Below are 24,157 nucleotides of genomic sequence, written 5' to 3' on the forward strand. Positions count from 1 at the left end.
CACCAACCACACTCCCTACCAACCATCTACCTTCCACATCTCACCACCACAACCATCACAAACTATAAACTCCCTACCAAACATCAACCTTCCACAACTCACCAACAAGAACCATCACCAACCACACTCCCTACCAACCTTTACTTTCCACAAGTCACCAACGACAACCATCAACAACCATTCACTCCCTACCAACCATCTACCTTCCACAACTCACCAACAACACCGATCATCAACCACACTCCCTACCAACCATCTACCTTCCACAAGTCGCCAACAACACCCATCACCAGCCCATCCTCCTGCAACGTACTACATTACATTACTAAATTAGTATATAAATTCTGCCTATTTTCATAGCGCTCTTGTGCGTCTATGTCCTCACGCGGAGCAAATGGACGACAAACGTCACAAATCGCTTACAGGTAGGTGGCTTCCAAACGTCTGAGTCAAGTGACAGGTCGTCCAAACCTTCTGGACAAGAGGGATCGAGGGTTTCAAAGACCACTACTCGGTGGTGGTATTGTTATCAGTTCCAGTGCTGGTAAGTACCCAGCAAACTATACCGGCATGCTCTGCGGGACACACTGGCGTTTTTCTGGCTTGTCTTTGTTTCTCGCTGGCCACAACCTGGCCCACATCGATCAAACTTTTGTCCAGGTTGCCCTGGAGTGATCGTTGCAACACACTCCGATAATTACCGCCGATGCCAAGTTGCCGCAGGTATCACAGACACTCGCAACACCAACCATTCTCATTTGCGAGGTCATCCTTAGCAGTTGTCTAGTTGCCATGGTTATCGCACATCTGTAGTCAAATCGGTGGGAGAACAGAGAAGTCAGCAAGGGGTTCTGTTGCCTAGCGACGCCGGACACCCTCTCAGTGAGGTGTTTGGGGACATGAGGGGGGGATTACAGGAGACAGATTACGGATTTACCAAGAAATCAAAATGCTCGTTTGGCCACGCTTTGGTGATCATTCTTTCATGTGAGTCGCCTTCTTGTCGACCTCGGAATTCAGAGGACGTGTCTTGAAATGGAAGAAGCTATGGACAAGCTTGGGGTTTCTTGTTCCTGGGCACGACCTCATGCCATGGTGGCGGATTGATGGTAATCCCACTGACATGGTTCTGGCGGGGATGCGATGCTGTCTGTTGTTGTTGTAGCTGCTACATCCAGCTCTCAGCTCATGGTGTGTATGATGTCCAGGACAACGCCGATGGGAGAAGGAAAGCTATTAGAGTATGGGGACATACAGTAGGGTTATCGGTTCAAAGGCGCAGAGAGATAACTCACCACTGCTTGCGGATCTTCTGTATATCTTCTTTATATCTTCTTTATATCACACATATAAACACACGTGCGTGGATATATGGCACTCTTCTTGTTTTCGCCAGTAACTATCTAGCACTTTATCATCGTAAACTAGCAGTATTTTAACTGGCGCGACAGTTACTCGTAACAACGTCGGTCGACAGCATCCTTAAGTAAACATCGTCATTCAATGTACGGCGTTCTTGTTTCCTTTCCACTGCCGTAAACATAATCTCTATACATACTTTTACATTAATATTCTATCATTCATTTACGTGTTGAATTAATCAAGACAAAACATGACATGGGTGACTCTTGTAGGAAACCTACCCGTAGTTCAATAACTTAATGTGCAACACCATTAAAGTTCAATCTTAGACATGCTGACAAGCTCTGACAACTCGATGGTATGTCAATAACACCGGCATTTTCTCAAAGTTTAGCAGCAGTTGTGAAGAATAGATTCTTACCAGCAGAGGCAACTATCTGGTTGTTGTACATGTCGGCGTAGTTTTCATATGATGCCATATAGACAAATACATTTGCTGTTTTCAAGGTTCAATTCTGAAATGTTATTGTTAACATTTTCAAAATATTTTGAACTTTTGCCAATCAGTTTTCACAACAAAGTAATATTTCTACTATTTGTAGCATCACTATTGTGGTCATATTTTTAACGTACATCTATAGTCCATAGAGTGTCGACGATAATCCAGGACAGCGGATCCGCGAACTGCCATTTTACATACTCAACTCCCTGGGGAGGACACGTTCTTTGTTGTCCCGAAAGTAAATTCTTCTGCGTGTATGAGAGTGAATAGAAGAAGCGAGGAGAAAAACTTGGTTCTTTACTGCTGAGCTTTGTGAAGAAATATTTGTTCAGTGATGAACGGTTACTGTGGCCCACTGTGCATTAGGCCCTCGCCTCAGAACAACAACTGAGGAGAAAACACGAACAGCTGAGAGTAGATGTTTTTCGAGTGAATGCATGGACATATTGTAAACAATATTCCAAGTCTCCAGTGTCACGTACTGAGAGAAGCCTAACGCCGTGACGTGACTGGTCTGATGTCCTGTTGCTATGAATATTAAACAATTTCAAGTGGACTTTCACGATTCTACATATGAGAATTCTATTTGGACAAATGGGAACATCAGGTTTCTAATATATGATTAAATACTTGGCGATCGGCTTAACTAACCTTCTGGGACATCCATGTAGCCTGTTATCTATATGCTAAATGCTGAGATATTGCACGCTTAAAGGAAACCACTCGGTCCATTTATCCATTGTCTTGACGAATGCAGACATGCCGTTCAAATATATTATAACCCTTGTGCTTTATTTCATAAATCAATTATTCTTTCATTTCACATAGTTCACTGTCTCCATAATACACATGGACAGTTTGCAGAAATTCTGCGCCATGAGAAAATTGTATATTTTTCATCTTTACTTCTCCTGAACCGATCACAGATACGGCATATAAGCAACAAAGTATGCTCTGTTTGATGGTGGTTAAGAATATAACAAGCAGGTGATGGTTATTTATGGGAATGTATTTGATACTGGAATCACGGTAATGTTTGGGGCCTGACGTTTGCAGTGTTTAAGTGATTGCAGTCAGACTCGTTACTCCTGACCGTTTATAACAACGTGACTACAGGTACGTGGACTTCCAGGGCCTTGCGCATGCTTGATGCAAACAATGTTGATGGTGATTGGTGTTTGCTTGTCGTTTATCTTGGCTTCACGCATACTGCCTGACTGGGCAATGTGCTGTAATTCGTTCAGGTGACCACCTAAAAGTATGCATCAAACCAGGAAAAAACACACGCAAGCACGCAAACACGCAAACACGCACACAAACATACACACACATCCTCGTTCAACCCTACGTTTGTCCGATCAGCAAAAACACATTCCAGACACATGTATGCTTCATGAAGAAGTGACCAATTGACCTCCGCTTATTCAGTGCCGCAGCGTGTAGATAATGATAGTAGACAGCATACCTGTCCACACAGTAGTTCACACACGAGTATGTAACATTGTAACACTGTAAGACCAGCGGTGTCACATATCCCATGTCAGTGTAATACAACCAGTCCCACGAGTCCCATATGTCATTCACCGTGCCTCATGGACGTTCCGCTAAACTGATTTAGATTTGATTTTAATTCTCCAACATGCCTCGGATTACCAGCTTACATTATTAAGACTACAAATGTTCAGAAACTACATACTTGGTACAAGAGGACTGACGCTCGGTTGGTGTATTGTCCCACGTCACAAAGATGGCGGTTGGTCGTGCCTAGGATTTGGATCTTGGCTTCTGTCTGTCATCAGAAGATCGTGCATGCACATCAATAGTGAGCGCAGTGACTATTGCTTGAATATTGTTAATGGTGGCGTAAAAACCAACTCAGTCACGGTTTAAACATTAAGAAACAGCATACAGTCATTCGTAATTTGTCTAGTTCACCGGGGCGGTGGGGTCGCCTAGTGGTTAAAACGTTCGTTCGTCTCGCTGAAGGCCCGAGTTCGATTCCCCACATCGGTACAATGTGTGATGCCAATTTCTGGTGTCCCCCGCCGTGATATTGCCTGAACATTGCTAAAAGCGGCGTAAAACCAAACTCACTCACTCACTCGAGTTCACCGTTGACGACTGTCTGGTTAATACTCGAGTTGTACATTTGCAGGTGTTGTATCCTTTATCACATTTTGTACTGTCCGAGGTACTAAACACATTAAACACCAATGCCGATAATTTGACTTTATCGATGTGTATGTAAACTAAACTCATTAGTTAGGATTGCATGTTTATTAATTAAGTTCATTTAATTTCAAACCAAGTTCAACTACACAGATAGAGAAGAGGATATTACTGTGTCTATAGTAATAATACCAGGACATGTTCTATTTTGGACGAATTCTTAGGCAATACTTAATTTTCTTATGCAAACCAATTAAAATAACGCCTTCATACAGTGTTACTGAAACAAATTAGTTAGGTATCCTTTGGCTCTATCTGTCCATGAAATTAATCAAACATTGAATTTAAAAACTAGCTTCACAGAAAAGCCTCCCAAACACGGAACGTGTAAAACAATATCAATACCGTAGGAATATCAAGTTAGTTTGAGTAATTAGAACGTAAGGCAGCTGTGGTCGTCGTAGACAGAGCTGTGGAAACGTCGATTTCTTGTTATAACTGATCTAATGCCACGATGGATGGTTGTAATACAGCACCCCACTCAGCCTCTTTCTGAAGGGAAGTGCTGATCAGTTCAAACTGACGATCGGATATGTTCAACATATTTTGACACTTACAAAGCATGGATTCATTGGCGAAGGATTCATACGAATCAGATACATTTCGTAGTGAAGAAGTATGTAAAATATTATAATGGGTTCTATTAGAGTCCGAATGTGTAAGGGAATGAACGCTGATTTTACTACATCTTTACGGACCCAGCATGTGTTGTCGTCCTTGTTTCATCTACGTCACTGGGTGAACAGCGTGACATATTTTATATTTTAAGTATTTGTAATAAAATGTTCGTGACATTATCATTTAATAAACTTTGCTGTTGTATGAACAAACTGATAAAAAATAAGACCTATTGGTGATCGAACTTCCGATCACAGAGTATTACTGTTTTTTTTAATTTCCATCCAAATGCAGATAGAGTGATGTCCCTTAGATAGGTAGACCAAGATGTCTGCCGTTACGTCATAGTAACCATGACCTTGGACCCTGCCTCGTGATTAAAATATTAGGTTCGTTCATTAATCCATCAAAATCGGGGTGTGGCAAACTTAACTCCAGTTCGTCCCCTTCAGCCATTCTACGACTTCGTTCAATCAATCAATCAATTCCGTTTTCCAGGCACATGGCACAGGTAAAGTTACAAGCTAAATTAAAAAATGTCCAACTATATTACTTCTTCTTTTCGTTAATGTATTATTGAAACAAGCAGCGATATCGTTCGGCCTCGGTTCATTTTGCTGAGGGCCTTTAATTATAAAAGTTGGAACGACTAGTAAAATTAAGACTCTCTCCCCATATTTTAATATTAAGTAAAACATTTTGCAGGCTGCTTAAATTTCATACATAAAAGTCTAAAAATTCGATTATTTAGAAGTGTCATTTGATTGGTTGTCGATTCCAAGCCCCTGAGGGAGAGGAATTGGCATTTAGTTGGTAAAAGGAGAAGGGGTGATGATTACGTCACTTCCAAAATAAGGTTTTGGTGCCGAAATGGCCCGGATTTTTTTATTCCGATACAAAATTGAAATGCATGAGACGAGTAAAACAATGTTCAGGTTCCCTGACTTGAATGACTGCATGCCATCGTATCCAAATTGCGTGTAGTGGTGTACATGTCAGTCACTGGATTGTCTGGTCAAGACTTGATTGTTTACAGATCTCCGTCAATCATTTGGAATATTAGTGATTTCTGGCGTTAAACAACAAACAAATTTGCAATCTCTGTTACTTGTATGGTTAACCCGTGTTGTTTACTTCTCCAGTGCTGATGACCGTCTGAAGGAGCAGCGTGATGCCCTGGTTGTGGTGTACCCGGATGGAAACCTTCTGTGGATGCCTCAGGCAATCATCCGATCATCTTGTAACTTCGATACCAAGTACTTTCCTTTCGACGAACAAACATGCACGCTCAAGTTCGGGTCCTGGACATACAATGGCCTGAAACTGGACATCCATTTCACCCGCAACACAACGTCCATGGATCTAACAGACTATATTCCCAGCAACGAGTGGTTTATCATCCAGAACGAGGCCGTCCGAAACGTCAAGCATTACGCGTGTTGTACAGAGCCGTACCCTGACCTCACATTCAAACTACGAATACGCCGGAAGGTGGCGTTCTACACATTTATCCTTATCCTGCCATGCGCACTACTCTCCTTGCTCACGCTGGTCATCTTCTGGGTGCCTCCAGAATCTCCTGCTAAACTCATTCTTGGTAAGTATCGACTACATACACACTTCGGACGACAGTCAAACACAGAATTTCGATGTGGCGATCTTTCTTTTGTCCCAAAGTAGAAAGTTTATTCGTTATTTAGTCATTATTTTAGGATTGTGTCGAACGTCGGATAACTCGAATTATTTACGTATGTCCCTTCAACTTCGACACAATAGTGTTTGACTGAACCCTCCTCTCTGGAGGTGCACTATGTGGTCCAGCATGGCCATTGTTATCTAATGGCGTCATGTTTCGCCTTTTAGACTTGATAGGGATTTTATGTCCAATAACGACGACATGTGGAGGGTAAGGGCTATATATTTTACTGTATTTGTGACTACCGCATATCTACCGCTTAATTTCTGTATCGCCAGCAGTGTTGATATGTTATGCTACTCAGAAGACCCTTTGTCAAGAGTCATTATTGTCGGATCTTGCCAATACTGTTAAAAGCAACACATTATGTTAATCGGTATCTGTGACAATTAGTTAAGCCGATACCGCCGTCACGTGATGACATCCAAAATACCCATCTGCATTGCCGACCACGCCTATAGCGACACATGACGACGTGCACCACGCATTCTACTACTCAGCGTTATAGATGTCACGTGATGATGTACAGTACTGCTTATGTCTTAATACTCACATTGTGACGCACATCACATATTGTTGTTTTTGGTAGTGTTAGTGCTGTGTAATGGGACCCCAGTCGACGCGCGACACAGACAATACTAATTGTCAGTCGTCACGTTATAATGCATAACACACCTCATCATGCATGGAGCGTGTAAACTAAACACCTTGTGTTACTCCGAGTTCAGAACGCCAACAGTATGTGTTACTCAGCACTCACAACGCGTCGACACCCGACATTGTGTGTTACTCCGAGCTCAGAATGCGTCGACACCCGACATTGTGTGTTACTCCGAGCTCAGAACGCGTCTACCCCCGACATTGTGTGTTACTACGACCTCACAACGCGTCGACACCCGACATTGTGTGTTACTACGACCTCACAACGCGTCGACACCCGACATTGTGTGCTACTCCGAGCTCAGAACGCGTCGACACCCGACATTGTGTGTTACTCCGAGCTCAGAACGCGTCGAAACCCGAGATTGTGTGTTACTCCAAGCTCAGAACGCGTCGATACCCGACATTGTGTGTTACTCCGAGCTCAGAACGCGTCGACACCCGACATTGTGTGTTACTACGACCTCACAACGCGTCGACACCCGACATTGTGTGTTACACCGAGCTCAGAACTCGTCGACACCCGACATTGTGTGTTACTCCGACCTCACAACGCGTCGAAACCCGACATTGTGTGTTACTACGACCTCACAACGCGTCGACACCCGACATTGTGTGTTACTCCGAGCTCAGAACGCGTCTACACCCGACACTGTGTGTTACTCCAAGCCCAGAACGCGTTTACACCCGACATTATGCGTTACTCCGACCTCAGAACGCGTCTACCCCCGACATTGTGTGTTACTCCGAGCTCAGAACGCGTTGACACCCGACATTATGCGTTACTCCGAGCTCAGAACGCGTCTACCCCCGACATTGTGTGTTACTCCGACCTCACAACGCGTCGACACCCGACATTGTGTGTTACTCCAAGCTCAGAACGCGTCTACCCCCGGCACTGTGTGTTACTCCAAGCTCAGAACGCGTCTACCCCCGACATTGTGTGTTACTCCGAGCTCACAACGCGTCTACACCCGACATTGTGTATTACTCCAAGCTCAGAACGCGTCTACTCTCGACACTCAGTCTTATTCTAAGAGTGTGTGCGTGAAGCGTCTGTTGTGTCTCCAGCCGACACGTGTACAGCAGAAAGTATCGAGCCATGCCTTCCCTGAGCGTCGGTTGGAGTGCCGCTCAAGCCACTCAATATGGGCTGTAAACACTCGACACTGGCGTGGAGCTGTTTAATGTTGATCACATCATTCCTGTCACTTACTGTCAATACCACAAATTTGAAGGCTTAGATTTCTAATCCCTTGACATTTCCGTCGCTGGAAATAATTTCACTTCTCGGCCCTGTCTCTGGAACGAAACCACCACAAATCAGCCAACACAAATTGTGTAATAAGTCAAATATCATATAACTTGTTTGCCAGGCTGCGGTGAGTGACAGTTAATTCTTAAATAGTTTCAAAAATATTCGATGTCATTAACGTAGGTGCCTTTAGGGTAAGATGGCGAGTGATGGCTGTGATTTCCCCTCCCCAGTTCTATACCCCACCCACAGCAGCAATCTCACATCTCAGTCTACCGGTCATTCAAACAGGCTTTACAGGCTTATTTAGCCGTATCGTCGATCGATGTAAAAAGTTTGCACCTTTTCGGAAGAATTCCATAATTCCTTCCACGTCGAAGTTAATGTTTGTAGGCTTATTAGAATTGCGTGCATATCTGGAGATGTTGGATGCCTAATTCTACTTTGTGTGTCCGTTAACATCTCCGCCTATTACAAGTCTTTTTTTTGTCTGGAGTTCAATACCACATAAGGATATTGATATATACCTAAAGGCTATACCCTGTATATTCTCCTGTTTTTATTTAACGCTTTTGAGGCACTGATGTCGTCCAGTAATGCTCCTCATTATACGGCGCTGCGTTGATTGATTCTAAGACGAGTGTTATCCGCCCAGTATCCCTCCGCCGCGGTCTATCTGGTTAGTATCCCTCCGCCGAGCTTCTTCCGCCGTTCCGGCAGCGGTAAAGTTCGGCCCTGATAGAGACCTAGCGCAGGGGGCAGAAAGCAATTTAATTTTCACTGTCGAGCGTCCATCCCAGGGCCTGTTTCGTTTCCTTTATCTTATTTCTGTTAATGGGGCCAGAAAAACATGGCAGACACATTGACAGGCGTGCTACAGCAACTAACAAAAGTTGATTTGAAGAAAAAAAGGTGGAAAGATTGCACACTGTCCGGTGCTTAAGTGATTCCATCGCGGCCAAGTGCAGGCGCTGCTTGACAAACTCTCTGAGGAATACAGAAGACTACCACCAATTCAGGCTTTTACATTTTTCGTTTACTCTGCAAATGACTGAGTTAGCTGTTAATCTCGTAGAAATGTCTATTTAGGACACAGTCTCAAAATTATTACCACATTTGCAAAGTTTCAAATTAGAAATAGCACATCTTTCCTATCTCACAAAATTCGTAACGCATTTGGTATTGATGTTTCAGCTTTAAGGGTGTGCGTCGTAGCGTCTCATGTCTCCCTCTCTCCTCGCGCCTAATGGAGGAACATAGAGTCATGTTTAAATCATACCTATCGATTTGTTTTAACAATTTAATTCTGATTTCTGTTTTTTCTCAACTAACTTCGTGGTCATGTGATAGTACGGTTCCGTAATGTGGCGTTTCGATAAGCGTTTCAGGGTGTCATTTTAATGTACTTTCAAAAACTATGTCAAAAGCAATTTTAAAAGACTCGTTTATGTGGTGAAATTAGAAAGGTTTTAATGGAAGTTCAACGCTTGTCATGTCCATATAGTGGCGTGCTCTCCAGAGTCGCCACAGCAATTATTCCCCCGCACGTATATCTCCATAGAAAAAGGTTTCCAATCAGTGTTCTCTCTAAAGATCGGCCTTTTTTCATTTTATTATTTTCCAACAGCATTGTTCTCCCACGACCTTGTATTCCTACCTAGACTTCAATCTCACACTTTTTTCAATCATGCATTTTTATATTGTTATATTGTTTTCTAAAACTGAATATTTTCCAATCACGTTATTCCAATACCTTACGTTGCTGGTCATGACGTTAACGTCATGTTATTTTGAATGTCGTTGCTTTATTTCACTTTTCTTCTGTTACATAGTACATCATTGCTTCATTTCACTGTTCTTCTGTTACATAGTATATCATTGCTTTATTTCACTGTTCTTCTATTACATAGTACATCATTGCTTTATTTCACTGTTCTTCTGTTACATAGTACATCATTGCTTTATTTCACTGTTCTTCTGTTACATAGTACATCATTGCTTTATTTCACTGTTCTTCTGTTACATAGTATATCATTGCTTTATTTCACTGTTCTTCTGTTACATAGTACATCATTGCTTCATTTCACTGTTCTTCTGTTACATAGTATATCATTGCTTTATTTCACTGTTCTTCTATTACACAGTACATCATTGCTTCATTTCACTGTTCTTCTGTTACATAGTACATCATTGCTTTATTTCACTGTTCTTCTGTTACATAGTATACCATTGCTTCATTTCACTGTTCTTCTATTACATAGTACATCATTGCTTCATTTCACTGTTCTTCTCTTACATAGTACATCATTGCTTTATTTCACTGTTCTTCTGTTACATAGTATATCATTGCTTCATTTCACTGTTCTTCTGTTACATAGTACATCATTGCTTTATTTCACTGTTCTTCTATTACATAGTACATCATTGCTTTATTTCACTGTTCTTCTATTACATAGTACATCATTGCTTCATTTCACTGTTCTTCTGTTACATAGTACATCATTGCTTCATTTCACTGTTCTTCTATTACATAGTACATCATTGCTTCATTTCACTGTTCTTCTATTACATAGTATATCATTGCTTCATTTCACTGTTCTTCTATTACATAGTATATCATTGCTTCATTTCACTGTTCTTCTATTACATAGTACATCATTGCTTCCATTCATGGTCTTTTCTGTTTCATTATACTTCGTTCTTTCTTTTCATTTTTCTACTGCTCTTCATTATATTGCTCTTCTGTTACATTGTACATCGTTGTTTCAGTGTTCCAGTATCTTGCACAGTTATGTCATGCCACTGTTATACTTCTGGGCGCTGTCCGTCTTTGCTTTATAACGTTGCTGTTCGACATTGTATATTGTTACTGCAAAACTTTGTTCTACTTTCTCACCCGTGTTTCATGTAAATGCTCTATATTTTATATAGTGTTGCTTCATTTAATACTTCTCTTTGAAGTGAGCTCATACCAGAGCAGCTTTGTTCGTCGTCCTTCATCTAATGGCAGCAAAGTTCTCTCTGAAACAAACCACTGCACGATGCTGAAACGACACACGTATATACCCACCAATTATGACCACCCAATTTGTTCAAATGGTTCTAATTCAGCAGTCAATATGATTTATTTTGCCATTACGCAATGAAATAAAGTTTAGTAAATATATAGTTACACGCGGGGCTCATTTATTGCGGTATAGTATAATTGTTTAATCTTGCTTTGACGTTTGTAATTTGATTAGCCTCTTATTTCGATCCAAATGTATTCTTGGCCTCAGAGATCACTCAACAATTGAAGCAGAAACTTCACACGTTTGTTCCAAACAGTGGTCATATTACCTGGTATCATCAATAGGTCATATTGATTCCCAAACCATACATTCCACTGTGCCTTTGGCAGAGACTTTATGTGGTAGAGGCTTTATGTTGCTTTGGAAAGGGTTTTGTTTATGATATTATATGTCTATCTTCAATAACTGTTTATCCCATTTCATTATACCGAGTATGTTTAATCATTACTCATTCATTTTGTCAAAATGTAATACTATTTGCTATATGAAGTAGTTATAGTAGGATTCAAGCCATAACATATGCTACAGGAAATATGTACTTAAACATCATTCGAACTTTACCTTCAGAATATGCTCAATAATTCTCTCAAAATGCAATCATATGCACTGTTGACACAATCTCGTCAGAATTCACCGGACCGATGAAGCAAAGCATGAGGCTTGAATCAGAGTTTCAATATGGCCACCATGGAAGCCATATTGAATTGCTTATTATTGACCGTTAATGGGCAAATTTGTCTCAGAATGTACGTTTATATTTGAAGAAATTTCAACATTTATTACACACACACACACACACACACACACACACACACACACACACACACACACACACACACACACACACACACACACACACACACACACACACACACACACACACACACACACACACACACACACACACACACTATTTAATACTTGTTTACTGACCATGAAATTGACTGAGGAAACTATGGTGTATTCAATTGTGACAACATTATGTACTCTATTCATGTTAATGATATCTTTAGATTTTTGTTAAATTTAAAGAACAACAAAGATTTACGCTGACTCATTCTGTATCCAATAACGACCGTAAGAAGATTCAAGGCAAAATGAAAAATCTCAACATTGCTAGACGATGAAAAAGCTACAAGACATCTTTTTCGTCTTAACCAGAATCTGATCAACCAGATTTATGTAAACTTAGCTTAAATTTTTATCGCTATAAATATGTTGATGCGTTGTTACAAACAGAGGCACAAGGGCAGTAAGAACATTAATATATGTATAAAGGTCTTTCGCAGCCATGTTTTGTTAAAATACTGTATATTCCTCATGAATTACACTGAACTGTTTTAGATACAAGTGACTGCATTGTTTTTGAGGACAGGTTTCGTTTACTTAATAAATTTCTGTTTGAGACACAGTTCCATTGTACCTTCATTCAGATGCAATGTTTATGCACATTATTGGCCAGATAGGTAGTTATCATGCTTCTTGTCAAGGTGCTCCGTCATGGACAGTGCCGTTCGCTGATTTTGAAAATTATACATATGGGTGTATTCTGTAATACGGAATACCAAAATGCTTGGTTTCAGTGGCTTAACATTAAATAATGCAGCTTCTTTAAAATATTGCATATACGTCCGTTTATACAGTTCATGAGCATGACCGTTTTCCGAACTGTACCTAGATATATGAAGTTCAGCATTGATGAAGTTATCAAAACATTTGAAATAGGAAAATATCAGTTTCAAATATGTTGTTAGTTTGCGTTATCAGAATCAAACTTGCTTCAAGCTCTCAAAAACATTAGCATAATCATTTCTAAAAATAATTTATCCGTATGCCGAGAGATTATGTTTCAAGATGCGATCCATGGAAATGATCGACCAGAAATTAGCTATTCTATTCAGGACCACCAAATCTTGAAGGCATTGGTTGTGTTGGGATTCCAATGGCTTCTGTAAGAAGTAACCGTCCTCATAGACAAATCATTTCATAAAATAAATCTTCGTTGTTTGGCAGTTAATGGTTGAGAAGGATAAATGAATGCTTTTGGTGAAGATTGTTTCTCAATCAATACTTCTCGGTTAGTGCAACTATATTGCAAATGTTCCTGATTGGTAAGTGAAATGCCGTTCGGCTTTAGTTCTAGCATTAGCGGTATGTAGAAAGAATTAACATTTTCTCACAATTTGCTGTTCATAATGCATCAGCATGACTTTGTGACATTCGTCAATGATTTCAAGTTAAAATATTTATATGTAACAAAGTGTGTTCGGTTGATCCTGGCCCAAACAGGCTGGTCATCAGCTCAGCCGAGACAACGAATGGGATATCTCCCAGGAAGCACCACCTTGTAGGTTACCAGGAACTATTCGGAGAATTGTAGTCTTCTGCACTACCCAGTGAGTCAGATAGCCTGTGTTCCTGGCAACAAATCCAAGTATTCTCCTGAAAATAAAAGCGAATAATAACCAATTTACAGTTTCGAGCAGGAAGTAACTGGTCATGATCAGCACAAAGAAAACCCCCTGTTTCACTGTTCAGACCAACCGACTTCATTCAAGCGAAGGGCTGATCAGAAGTTCTGTTCTACTCAACACAATGATCATAAACTCGATACATATTTCGTTCAGAGAGCAGTTTCTTCATCTGTTACATAGATCTTCCATCACATCATTTTCTATTACAAAGTCCTCTCTCGCATCATTCTTCTGTAACAATGTCCTTCCATTACATCATTTTCTATTACAAAGTCCTCTCTCGCATCATTCTTCTGTAACAATGTCCTTCCATCACATCATTTTCTATTACAAAGTCCTCTCTCGCATCATTCTTCTGTAACAATGTCCTTCCATTACATCATTTCATCTATTACAATGTCCACCAAGTAAATTATTCTTCTCTTACCATGCCCTCCAAGTAAATTATTCTTCTCTTACCATGCCTTCCAAGTAAATCATTTCTCCATTACGGTGTTCTCCATTCTTTTATTACAATATGTTTACTACGATATGTTTCACTTCCGAAGTACGGCTTTGTATCACATCTAGTTCTGTTATCAAGTTTGTGTCAGACAGATCTCCAATTACAGCTATTCTTTAATCGTGTTGTTCTTCAGTCATATGTTCATTTAAGGCATGTGAACGATTTCGTATCCTAGAGCTCTCAAACAACATTAGTTCTTTCTAATACAGGGCTCTGCCATTACACCGTTCTCCTATCAGGCTATTACATTTTTCTCCCTGTTCAGTCAATTTTTACCTTCACAGGCTTGTTTTTTTTCACTTCAGTACACAGTCTTTGCATTTCAACAGAAGCAATTCCATGTAATCTCATGTTCTCTCTCATTCCAGGAATGAACATTTTTCTCGCATTCTTCGTGCTACTGCTGCTTCTGGCCGACTCGACGCCGAAAGCTGCAGCATCTATACCCCTTATAGGTAAGTCTGGCACTATCGTATGTACTTGTACAGGGTTCTTGGGGAGAGTAGTGTGTATGTTACTGTGTAGAATTCGCCCGATATAAATTTTGGCTGTGGCTAGAATCGCCAAAATCGACTGTTCTGGTTACTCTCAGTGACTCAGTGATGTGGGAGGTTGCTCATCGTCTCAGTCTCTAGTCTGTCCTTTCCAGACTTACCATGCATGAGCCGTCGTGATATACCTTGAACAGTGCTGACTGTATCGATATTAGAATTACTATACTTGTAGTGTGCCAGTTTTCTGCAGTAAGCTCAATGCAACATTAGTCACTCCCCATTTCCAAGCAGAATACTATAATGTGTATATTTGGAGTTGAGCGAGTGGCATGTACGTGTAATTAGTAGTGGGGAGAGTGGAATATACATGTCTATATGAGCATATGATACACACATGCATGTATATATACACTGTCTGTTTGATGCATATAATATTCATATGGTTATTACACATATGGGTGAGAATAAATTCTACTACCTCTTTTGTCTCTTTTGTGATCATAATGCAATATGTTTAAATGTACAATTCACTGTAGTCCTTACGTAATTGTGTAAAATGTGAAGTATAAAGTACGTAAATTGATACAAGCCCCTCCAACCATTCCGACAGATGATAGTAGAGATGGATGGATAAACAACAAGAGTTTGGATATAGGTAACCTGGTGACCCACTCGGACTCTACAGTCCGCTCATACTCCAGACTACACCAGGCTTATGGTTGCTTCTCGCAAGTAGCACAGGAAATGATAGAATATCCTTATTCGTGTGTGTTCTATACAATATCAATTTTGGCCAGAATGAGGAAGCGTAGTGCATCCCGTCCAGGACATGATATTTCCTGGTGTGGCGAGCTCCCGGTGACAACATACAGCAGATCACGGATGCAAGGAATTATGCTGAAATCTTACTTTCATGAATACCACGGGGACGTAAGGTTTGGATCAGGAACGTCACTGTTTTCTGTCAGCTGCCTGCTTGAATGTTGAGATGTACAATAGAAGTATCTTACAATATATCTATATCATGTCGTTTTACCAAGCTTGGTTTCTCTGTTTCGTCTGACAGACAAAGTTTATGTGGATATTTATTGTCTGAACATTTCCATACTATTGTACTGAACAATACATTTCCAATTTAAATATTTTTGCTGAGCAGCCATGCTGTAATGCGATTATCTGGACATTTAATATGATAAACGACTCGAAGGGAGTTTTTGTTTGTAAGAATTCATCTGACGTCAGACTGGGTATTTGAATAAGGTCAAATCCAGTTGTGTTTGTTTCTTTGTTTGGGGCATACAATCCATTCATCAACCAGGACTCACCACCCGATCGCATGAGCCGCCTTCTAGTATGGGTTGGTGAAGAAAAACTCTAAACCCACATATTCACAGAGGTACGTCGTTTGGGTCGGAGGTGTCTGGGCGGGGAGTGAGACAAGCACAGCTCGTTGTAGACCAACTGTAATCTGGATCTCCACAGGGGCCAAGATGCACTGTCAGGGAGGCACCCTGTTCGGTGATGTTGCGTTATGGTCGACCGTGTTGTAGGTGCTGACGAAGTGGTTGTTAATGAGAGTTGGGGAGGTTTATGTGAAGCTGTGCCACAAATGGATCAAGTTCAGCTCATTTGAGCCAAAGTTTGACTAATGAGTATGCCATGCTGATTAATGAGATGATCTAGTCGTGCTAGGGATCATTCAAACATGTTTTAGTTCACAAGGCCGATCTCACATCCTGATTCGTCTGTGGACAATCCAACCTCCATTTAAATGTTGAAAATCTGCACGTTGCGCCGTGTTCCAGCTTTGTAATTTTAACAGAAGCTCAAAACCTTTAAATCGTTTTTTTAATCCGATTTTGAAGGTAAAATACTCAAAATCACCTTACTTGTAATGGTGTTTTCACATTAATGACGTAATTAAAATACAGAACAACAAAAGCCATGTTCATCTTCAAAGATCAGACGTAATGGTTCTGCATTCATTTATGTTTGTAGACTCCTCGAAACAAAAATCTGAAACTCGCCCACTGATCAGCGAGCAGGAAACCTGTCAAAACCCACTTATCCGAAATCAAGGCAGCCAGTACATTTGCTTGAAACAAATAAGTTAATGGACCCGTTTCAGGGAACATTCATGAGACATGATACATGCTGATATTGCCGGCGCACACAATGTGGTACATTATATCTGACTTACAAGGGGAAGATGTCTGCATCTAATCGATTGTACCTCCACCTCCACTTCCACCCCCACCCCGTCTCCTCCATCACCCATCCGTCTAATCCATCACCCACCCGTCTCCGACCGCCTCCGTGGCGTAGTGGTTAGAGCGTCCGCCCGGAGTGCGGAAGGTCGCGGGTTCGATCCCCGACCGCGTCATACCAAAAGACGTTAAAATATGGTACTTGTTGGTCCCTGCCTGACGCTCGGCATTAATGGGTACAACAAGGACTGGTCGGCTCGGAGTCAGTATAATGTGTCTGAGTGGGGTATTCATGCTTCACTGCGGCATGGTATCTCAGTGGGCTAGCGCTATAAAACCAGCTTAAGTCTGGGCTAGTACAAGCAGCCGCACATACACATACACATACACACGCATGCACGTCGTCATATGAGCGAAATATTCTCTAGTACGACGTAAAACCCAATTTCACCTCACCTCACCTCACCCACCCGTCTCCTCCATAACCCATCCCGTCTCCTCCATCACCGCTCCGTCTCCTCCATCACTCACTCACCCGCCTCCTCATCACCCACCCCCTTCTCCTCCATCACCCAACCCGTCTCCTCCATCATCTACCCGTCTCCTCCATCATCCACCCGTCTCCTTCATCACTCACCCGTCTCCTCTATCATCCACCCGTCTCCTCCATCATCCACCCCGTCTCCTTTCCCCACCCGGTGCGTCTAATCCAACACCCATCCGTATCCTCCATCTCTCACCCCGTTCCCTCCATCACATACCCGTCCTCTCTATTACCCACATGTCTCTTCCACCACCCACACGTCTCCTCCATCATCCACCCCGTCTCCTCCATCACCCACATGTCACCTCCATCGCCCACACGTCTCCTTCATAACCCACACGTTTCCTCAATGACACATCCTGTCTTCTCCATCACTCACCTGCCTCAACCATTACCCTACCGTCTCCTTCCCCCCACCCGTCTCCTCCATCACTACCCGTCTCCTCCATCACCCATCCGTTTCCTCCATCACCCATCCCGTCTCCTCCCCTACCCGTCTCCTCCATCACCCGTCCCGTCTCTTTCCCCCACCCGTCTCCTCCATCACCCACCCGTTTCCTCCATCACCCATCCTGTCTTCTCCATCACATCCCGTCTCCTCCATCACCCACCCTTCTCCTCCATCACCCAGCCATCTCCTTCAACACCCACCCGTCTCCTCCATCACCCATCTCGTCTACTTCCCCAACCCGTCTCCTCAATCACCCACCCCGTCTCCTCCATATCACAACTGCCACCCCCTCTCCTCAATCACCCTCATCCATCCTCCCTCCCCTCGCCCTCCTCATTCCTCCACCCTCCGCCAACCTTGTCTCCTCATTACCGTTATGTCTCCTCCACCCACCCCCACCCGTCTCCTAAATCACCCATTCCGTCTCCTCCAGTACCCACCCGTCTCCTCGATCTCCCATCCGTCTCGTCAATCACCCTCACCCATCCTCCCTCCCCCCACCTTCGCCCTTCACACCCCTCTTCCTGCCGTTTGCCTCGTCCACCGTTCACTTCGTCCCTTTTGACATTCCCAAACTGCAATATGGATCGTGTCTACCACCGAGCAAGTTCGATGCGCCATTTAGGGACATTACACCGCTTAAATTAAATTTTAGTCTCTAAATCTATTTCTCAGCAACGGTTTCCATGGCAATACACACCGACTTGTCACTGAATGGGAAAAACAATAACCTTTACCGGCTTGTCACACAAGACGAAAGACGGCCATGTAGCTTACAACAAAAACAATTGATATTTGGCAGTCCACAAGGGGCATTTTTTCATAACAGAATAACAACCCGAATATCGCAGTTCCCCTTGGCAACCACTACCTGTCTATTGCAGACAAACCTAGTTTAAAATTTCTAATGGAAACCTTGCAAGAATACTAAGCTTGGAAGCGAAGCCAGCCCGCTAGCGGAACGGGGGCGTCATGTGTCATCTGAAGGCGGGCTATACACAGCGCCCGATCCACGTTTAAATAAGTGTGATACTATTTTACTTTATGTAGATAACTTTCATCATTCTTCAAGACATTCAGGATGTAAAGTTGGTTGAAAGTTTTAAACTGGGCACGGGAAGTCATCACTTATCTATTTGGTCAGGTGTTAGGAAAGGCTCTAGTGCCAATGGTCCCTCCCGTACCACCTCTTATTGTGAATCATGTATCAGATCCAAACAGTAAAAACTGCAGGTAGAAAGTCATAAAGGGGTTGATATATTTTCAGATTCTTTTGCGTTATGGTCGAATTTGTTCTTTGCAAAACGTTACATATATACAAGTTGTGATGGAAAGGCATCGTTTTCTGAGACACATTTTGTTTTTATGGAACAATCAGTTATGAGTTGTAACCAGAGAGCTAACAACTATTGGCTACTTCAAATCGTCGGGTTGGACTCGTCTGGGTTGGATCACACAGGACCACGCCGGACCACACTGGACCACACCGGACTCCACCAACCTGTGTGTGAGGGAACATAACTGATCGGGTGGCCATAGTTGGTGAATTTGTCTTTGCTTGACCTTACTAAATGGTGATATATAATTGTCGTCTACGCGAGGGTCAGTAAAATTACGGATGCTTTATCGCGTCACTTACGTGCAGTTAACTTAAGAAGCACTTATGTACTGACATGTTGCTGTGAGGATAGTACGATAATCCTTGCAATAGTTTGAAGAAGGATTATGTTCGTTAGCTTAAGGTCAAACGGTGAGTGTTTATCCTGGGCTTAACGTTCACGGAGATAGTTGAGGGAAACTGTATGGTAAGCCTAATGGTTGTTGTCAGCCATTCTTCAGGGTGAGGGGTGTTTACTGAGTGAGTGAGTGAGTTTAGTTTTACGCCGCACTCAGCAATATTCCAGCCATATGGCGGCGGTCTGTAAATAATCGAGTCTGGACCAGACAATCCAGTGTTCAACAACATGAGCATCGATCTGTGCAATTGGGAACCGATGACATGTGTCATCCCGATCCCGTTAGTTACTGAAGATCAATATTCTAACCCGGATCTTCACGGGTATGTTTACTGAACGTATAATGAGCTATGTTTTACTGGGATTTTCAATGTGCGTCACATTCAGATATTGTTTCTGTTCTGTCGGGCTGTTATGACTTACCTATCAGGTAAACTGTGTGAACGACATAATACCAGTAGGGCAGGACATGTTTGTCCTAACACCCGGTGTCATCGCGAAGTTTCAGTTTCCTATACATAAATTATGAATTTCACCATTTTGCACATTGCACCAAATGGAATCTGTTTCTGAGGATATTATGTTGCACTGGCGTGTATATACTTTTTGCAGACTAATTTTGTAATTGTGCCCTGTCATACACAAGGGGGAGGGTGTGTGTGTGTGTGTGTGCGTGCGTGCGTGCGTGCGTGCGTGCGTGCGTGCGTGCGTGCGTGTGTGTGTGTGTGTGTGTGTGTGTGTGTGTGTGTGTGTGTGTGTGTGTGTGTGTGTGTGTGTGTACATGTCAGTATTTACTGGAACCCCTATGTGCTTATAGTGTACGTGCCCAGTGGGTACAACCACCTCGGTATACGTTGATTACACATCATATCCTTCCATGTAAATACCATCTTACAAGTTGTTGGGAACCGTGTCTCTAAATTATAAAACCTCCAACCTAGTTTAGCAAATAATTGCTTCAACTGACAAGCCCCGTAACAAATGACGACCAAGCTCTTAAGTAAATTATATGAGTGGCATGCACGCGCAAGCTTCCTTTGATAGAGGAGCAAATTAAGCGAGCCAGTGTCACTGTAATTTGCAGAGCTCCGTACTGAAATTAGTGACTTAAAAGTGGGTACATCATAATAATACTAAAGAAGAGAACCTACTAATGACGTCAACAGGTGCGTATTTGTTCTGCCTTGCGTCAGTTCCTGATTGGGTCCTGAATTTACTACTCCGGTATTGTGGTCTTGTTTAGGTACGAAATGAAGGCTTATATGTCTGGTCACTGGTGTTGTAATAAATAATTCATGTGTTCATTTGTCCACGATGGCTATGGTATGTTGTTGGTATGTCCACGTCGCTGTTGCCCACGTGTTGGTGGTCGCACCATGATACCTTTAAGTGTACAGTATATCAAAATAAAGATAACAATGTCCCACAGTTTCTATAAGGATAAAACAAGCAGATTTCAAATATTTTCATTTCAGTGTGGACGGGAATGTTTGTCGGAATCATTCAAACAATATTGTGTGGCTTTATGATAAGTAAGACAACATATTATTTTATTTCGCGCTAATGATATATTCTGGTACTTTCTCGCTCCCTCTCTTGAGTAGAGTGAGTGAGTATTGTTTTACGCCGCCTTTAGCAATATTCCAGCAACACACGGCGATTGACACCAGAAATGGGCTCCATACACTGCACCAACGTAGGGAATCGAATCCGGGTCTTCGGCGTTACGAGCGAAAGCTTTAACTACTAGGCTATCCTACCGCCCCTGCTTATTAGAAACCTATTGCAATGGGTATTGAGGTGTGAATTATTTGTGAGAATCATGTGGCGTGTTCGGGTTTGAATCCTGATAACTGGAAATACCTTTCAGACTATAACTACGACCCCAGAATTTTATATAAAAATAAAACTATAAGAGAACTAATTACTGTAATTTACAGTTTTGAAATAAAAATTCCTGGGGTGTTGTATTACGTAATTTCTTGGATTTATGTTCGAACGTTTTTGTTAAGACGATATATTTAATTTGGGTGAAGTACAAATGCACTGTACGTTTCTAGGTTTTGAAATGTGATTTGGTCTAACTACACAGTTTACAGTCGGAGCATGTACCGCCGCCTTGATGAACACTGTCACTTGCACAAGAACACACATTTCACGCTGGAGCGTACGGTCTGAGCATTGTGTAATAGCTTCACTCCTCTAACCGACACAATACTCCTAAAGCGGAATGTCTGTATCGCTTGTGTCGGGACACATGTTAGATAACACAATTTCCCTGCGCCGATCTGTATTTAGCTCTATTTGTCACAGTTATCATGGCATGCAACATGTAATCTCCTGGGGAGGCCTGTCCATGAAAGATGTTGTCTAGGTAAACTTTATACTGGTATTCGGGACAATCTGTAACTTCCTGATTGGTCGACTGCCACGGGTTCTGGTGGTGGAGGTTGTTCTTCATGTTGAACAGCATGGAACAGCCAGAGCTTGATAACCAAATCAACATGGATGTGAAAGTGCTTTCGAATCATGCATAAGTTCCGATAGTAAACAGTGCTGAGGAGGGAATTTCACGACAGAAACGCAAGTTGTTGGTGAAGTTTCCCAACTATTTATATAGTTCCAAATAGATGGGATTTGTTTTTGTGTCTTTACTTGGAGCGAACTGTTCCACAACTGTCTCGTAACCATGCATTATCGATCTCAGCTGTTTGTCGCCATGTTGTGTTATCACAGTCACCTATCCACTCTGTTGTGTTATCACAGTCACCTGTCGGCCTTGTTGTGTTATCACAGTCACATGTCGGCCCTGTTGTATTATCACAGTCACCTATCCACCCTGTTGTGTTATCACAGTCACCTGTCGGCCCTGTTGTGTTATCATAGTCACATTGTGTTATCACACCATGTCGGCCCTGTTGTGTTATCACAGTCACCTATCCACCCTGTTGTGTTATCACAGTCACCTGTCCGCCCTGTTGTGTTATCACAGTCACATATCCATCCTGTTGTGTTATCACAGTCACCTATCCACCCTGTTGTGTTATCACAGTCACCTATCCACCCTGTTGTGTTATCACAGTCACCTGTCCATCCCGTGTGTTATCACAGTCCCCTGTCCACCCTGTTGTGTTATCACAGTCACCTGTCCGCCCTGTTGTGTGTTGTGTTATCACAGTCACCTGTCCGCCCTGTTGTGTTATCACAGTCACCTATCCACCCTGTTGTGTTATCACAGTCACCTATCCACCCTGTTGTGTTATCACAGTCACCTATCCACCCTGTTGTGTTATCACAGTCACCTGTCCATCCTGTTGTGTTATCACAGTCACCTGTGTTGTGTTATCACAGTCACCTATCCACCCTGTTGTGTTATCACAGTCACCTATCCATCCTGTTGTGTTATCACAGTCACCTATCCACCCTGTTGTGTTATCACAGTCACCTATCCACCCTGTTGTGTTATCACAGTCACCTATCCACCCTGTTGTGTTATCACAGTCACCTATCCATCCACCCTGTTGTGTTATCACAGTCACCTGTTGTGTTATCACAGTCACCTATCCACCCTGTTGTGTTATCACAGTCACATGTCCACCCTGTTGTGTTATCACAGTCCCCTGTCCATCCTGTTGTGTTATCACAGTCACCTACCTATCCAGTCACCTATCCCTGTTGTGTTATCACAGTCACCTATCCACCCTGTTGTGTTATCACAGTCACCTATCCACCCTGTTGTGTTATCACAGTCACCTATCCACCCTGTTGTGTTATCACAGTCACCTATCCATCCTGTGTGTTATCACAGTCACCTATCCACCCTGTTGTGTTATCACAGTCACCTATCCACCCTGTTGTGTTATCACAGTCACCTGTCCATCCTGTTGTGTTATCACAGTCACCTATCCACCCTGTTGTGTTATCACAGTCACCTATCCACCCTGTTGTGTTATCACAGTCACCTATCCACCCTGTTGTGTTATCACAGTCACCTATCCACCCTGTCACCTATCCACCCTGTTGTGTTATCACAGTCACCTATCCACCCTGTTGTTGTGTTATCACAGTCACCTGTCCATCCTGTGTGTTATCACATTCACCTATCCACCCTGTTGTGTTATCACATTCACCTATCCACCCTGTTGTGTTATCACAGTCACCTGTCCATCCTGTGTGTTATCACAGTCACCTGTCCATCCTGTTGTGTTATCGCACACTCAGATACGCCATATAGGTTGTCACAGTCGTTTACCACCATCGTTTGGTTATTAAATCCGTCTGTTTGCCCCCAGGCTTATAACATCCCCGGCTAACTAAGATGGCTTTCCTCCGCAATATTTATTTATTTCGGGT

The 24,157-nt window shown here is 42.4% G+C and overlaps 1 protein-coding gene across 5 annotated transcripts in view; it reads left to right on the plus strand.

Moving 5' to 3' along the window:
• The window catches only part of LOC124290186 (neuronal acetylcholine receptor subunit alpha-10-like), a 200,625-nt gene that overhangs the window by 170,984 nt on the left and 5,484 nt on the right, over positions 1–24,157 (plus strand). For all 5 annotated transcript variants that reach the window (XM_046726881.1, XM_046726886.1, XM_046726882.1 and 2 more), the window contains 2 exons: positions 5,854–6,308; positions 14,741–14,827. In XM_046726881.1, coding sequence (XP_046582837.1) covers positions 5,854–6,308; positions 14,741–14,827 — 542 coding nt within the window. The remainder of the gene's footprint in view (positions 1–5,853; positions 6,309–14,740; positions 14,828–24,157) is intronic.

This window comes from Haliotis rubra, unplaced genomic scaffold, assembly GCF_003918875.1.
Source record: "Haliotis rubra isolate DU_JTF1 unplaced genomic scaffold, ASM391887v1 Scf46, whole genome shotgun sequence".
Lineage (NCBI taxonomy): Eukaryota > Metazoa > Mollusca > Gastropoda > Lepetellida > Haliotidae > Haliotis > Haliotis rubra.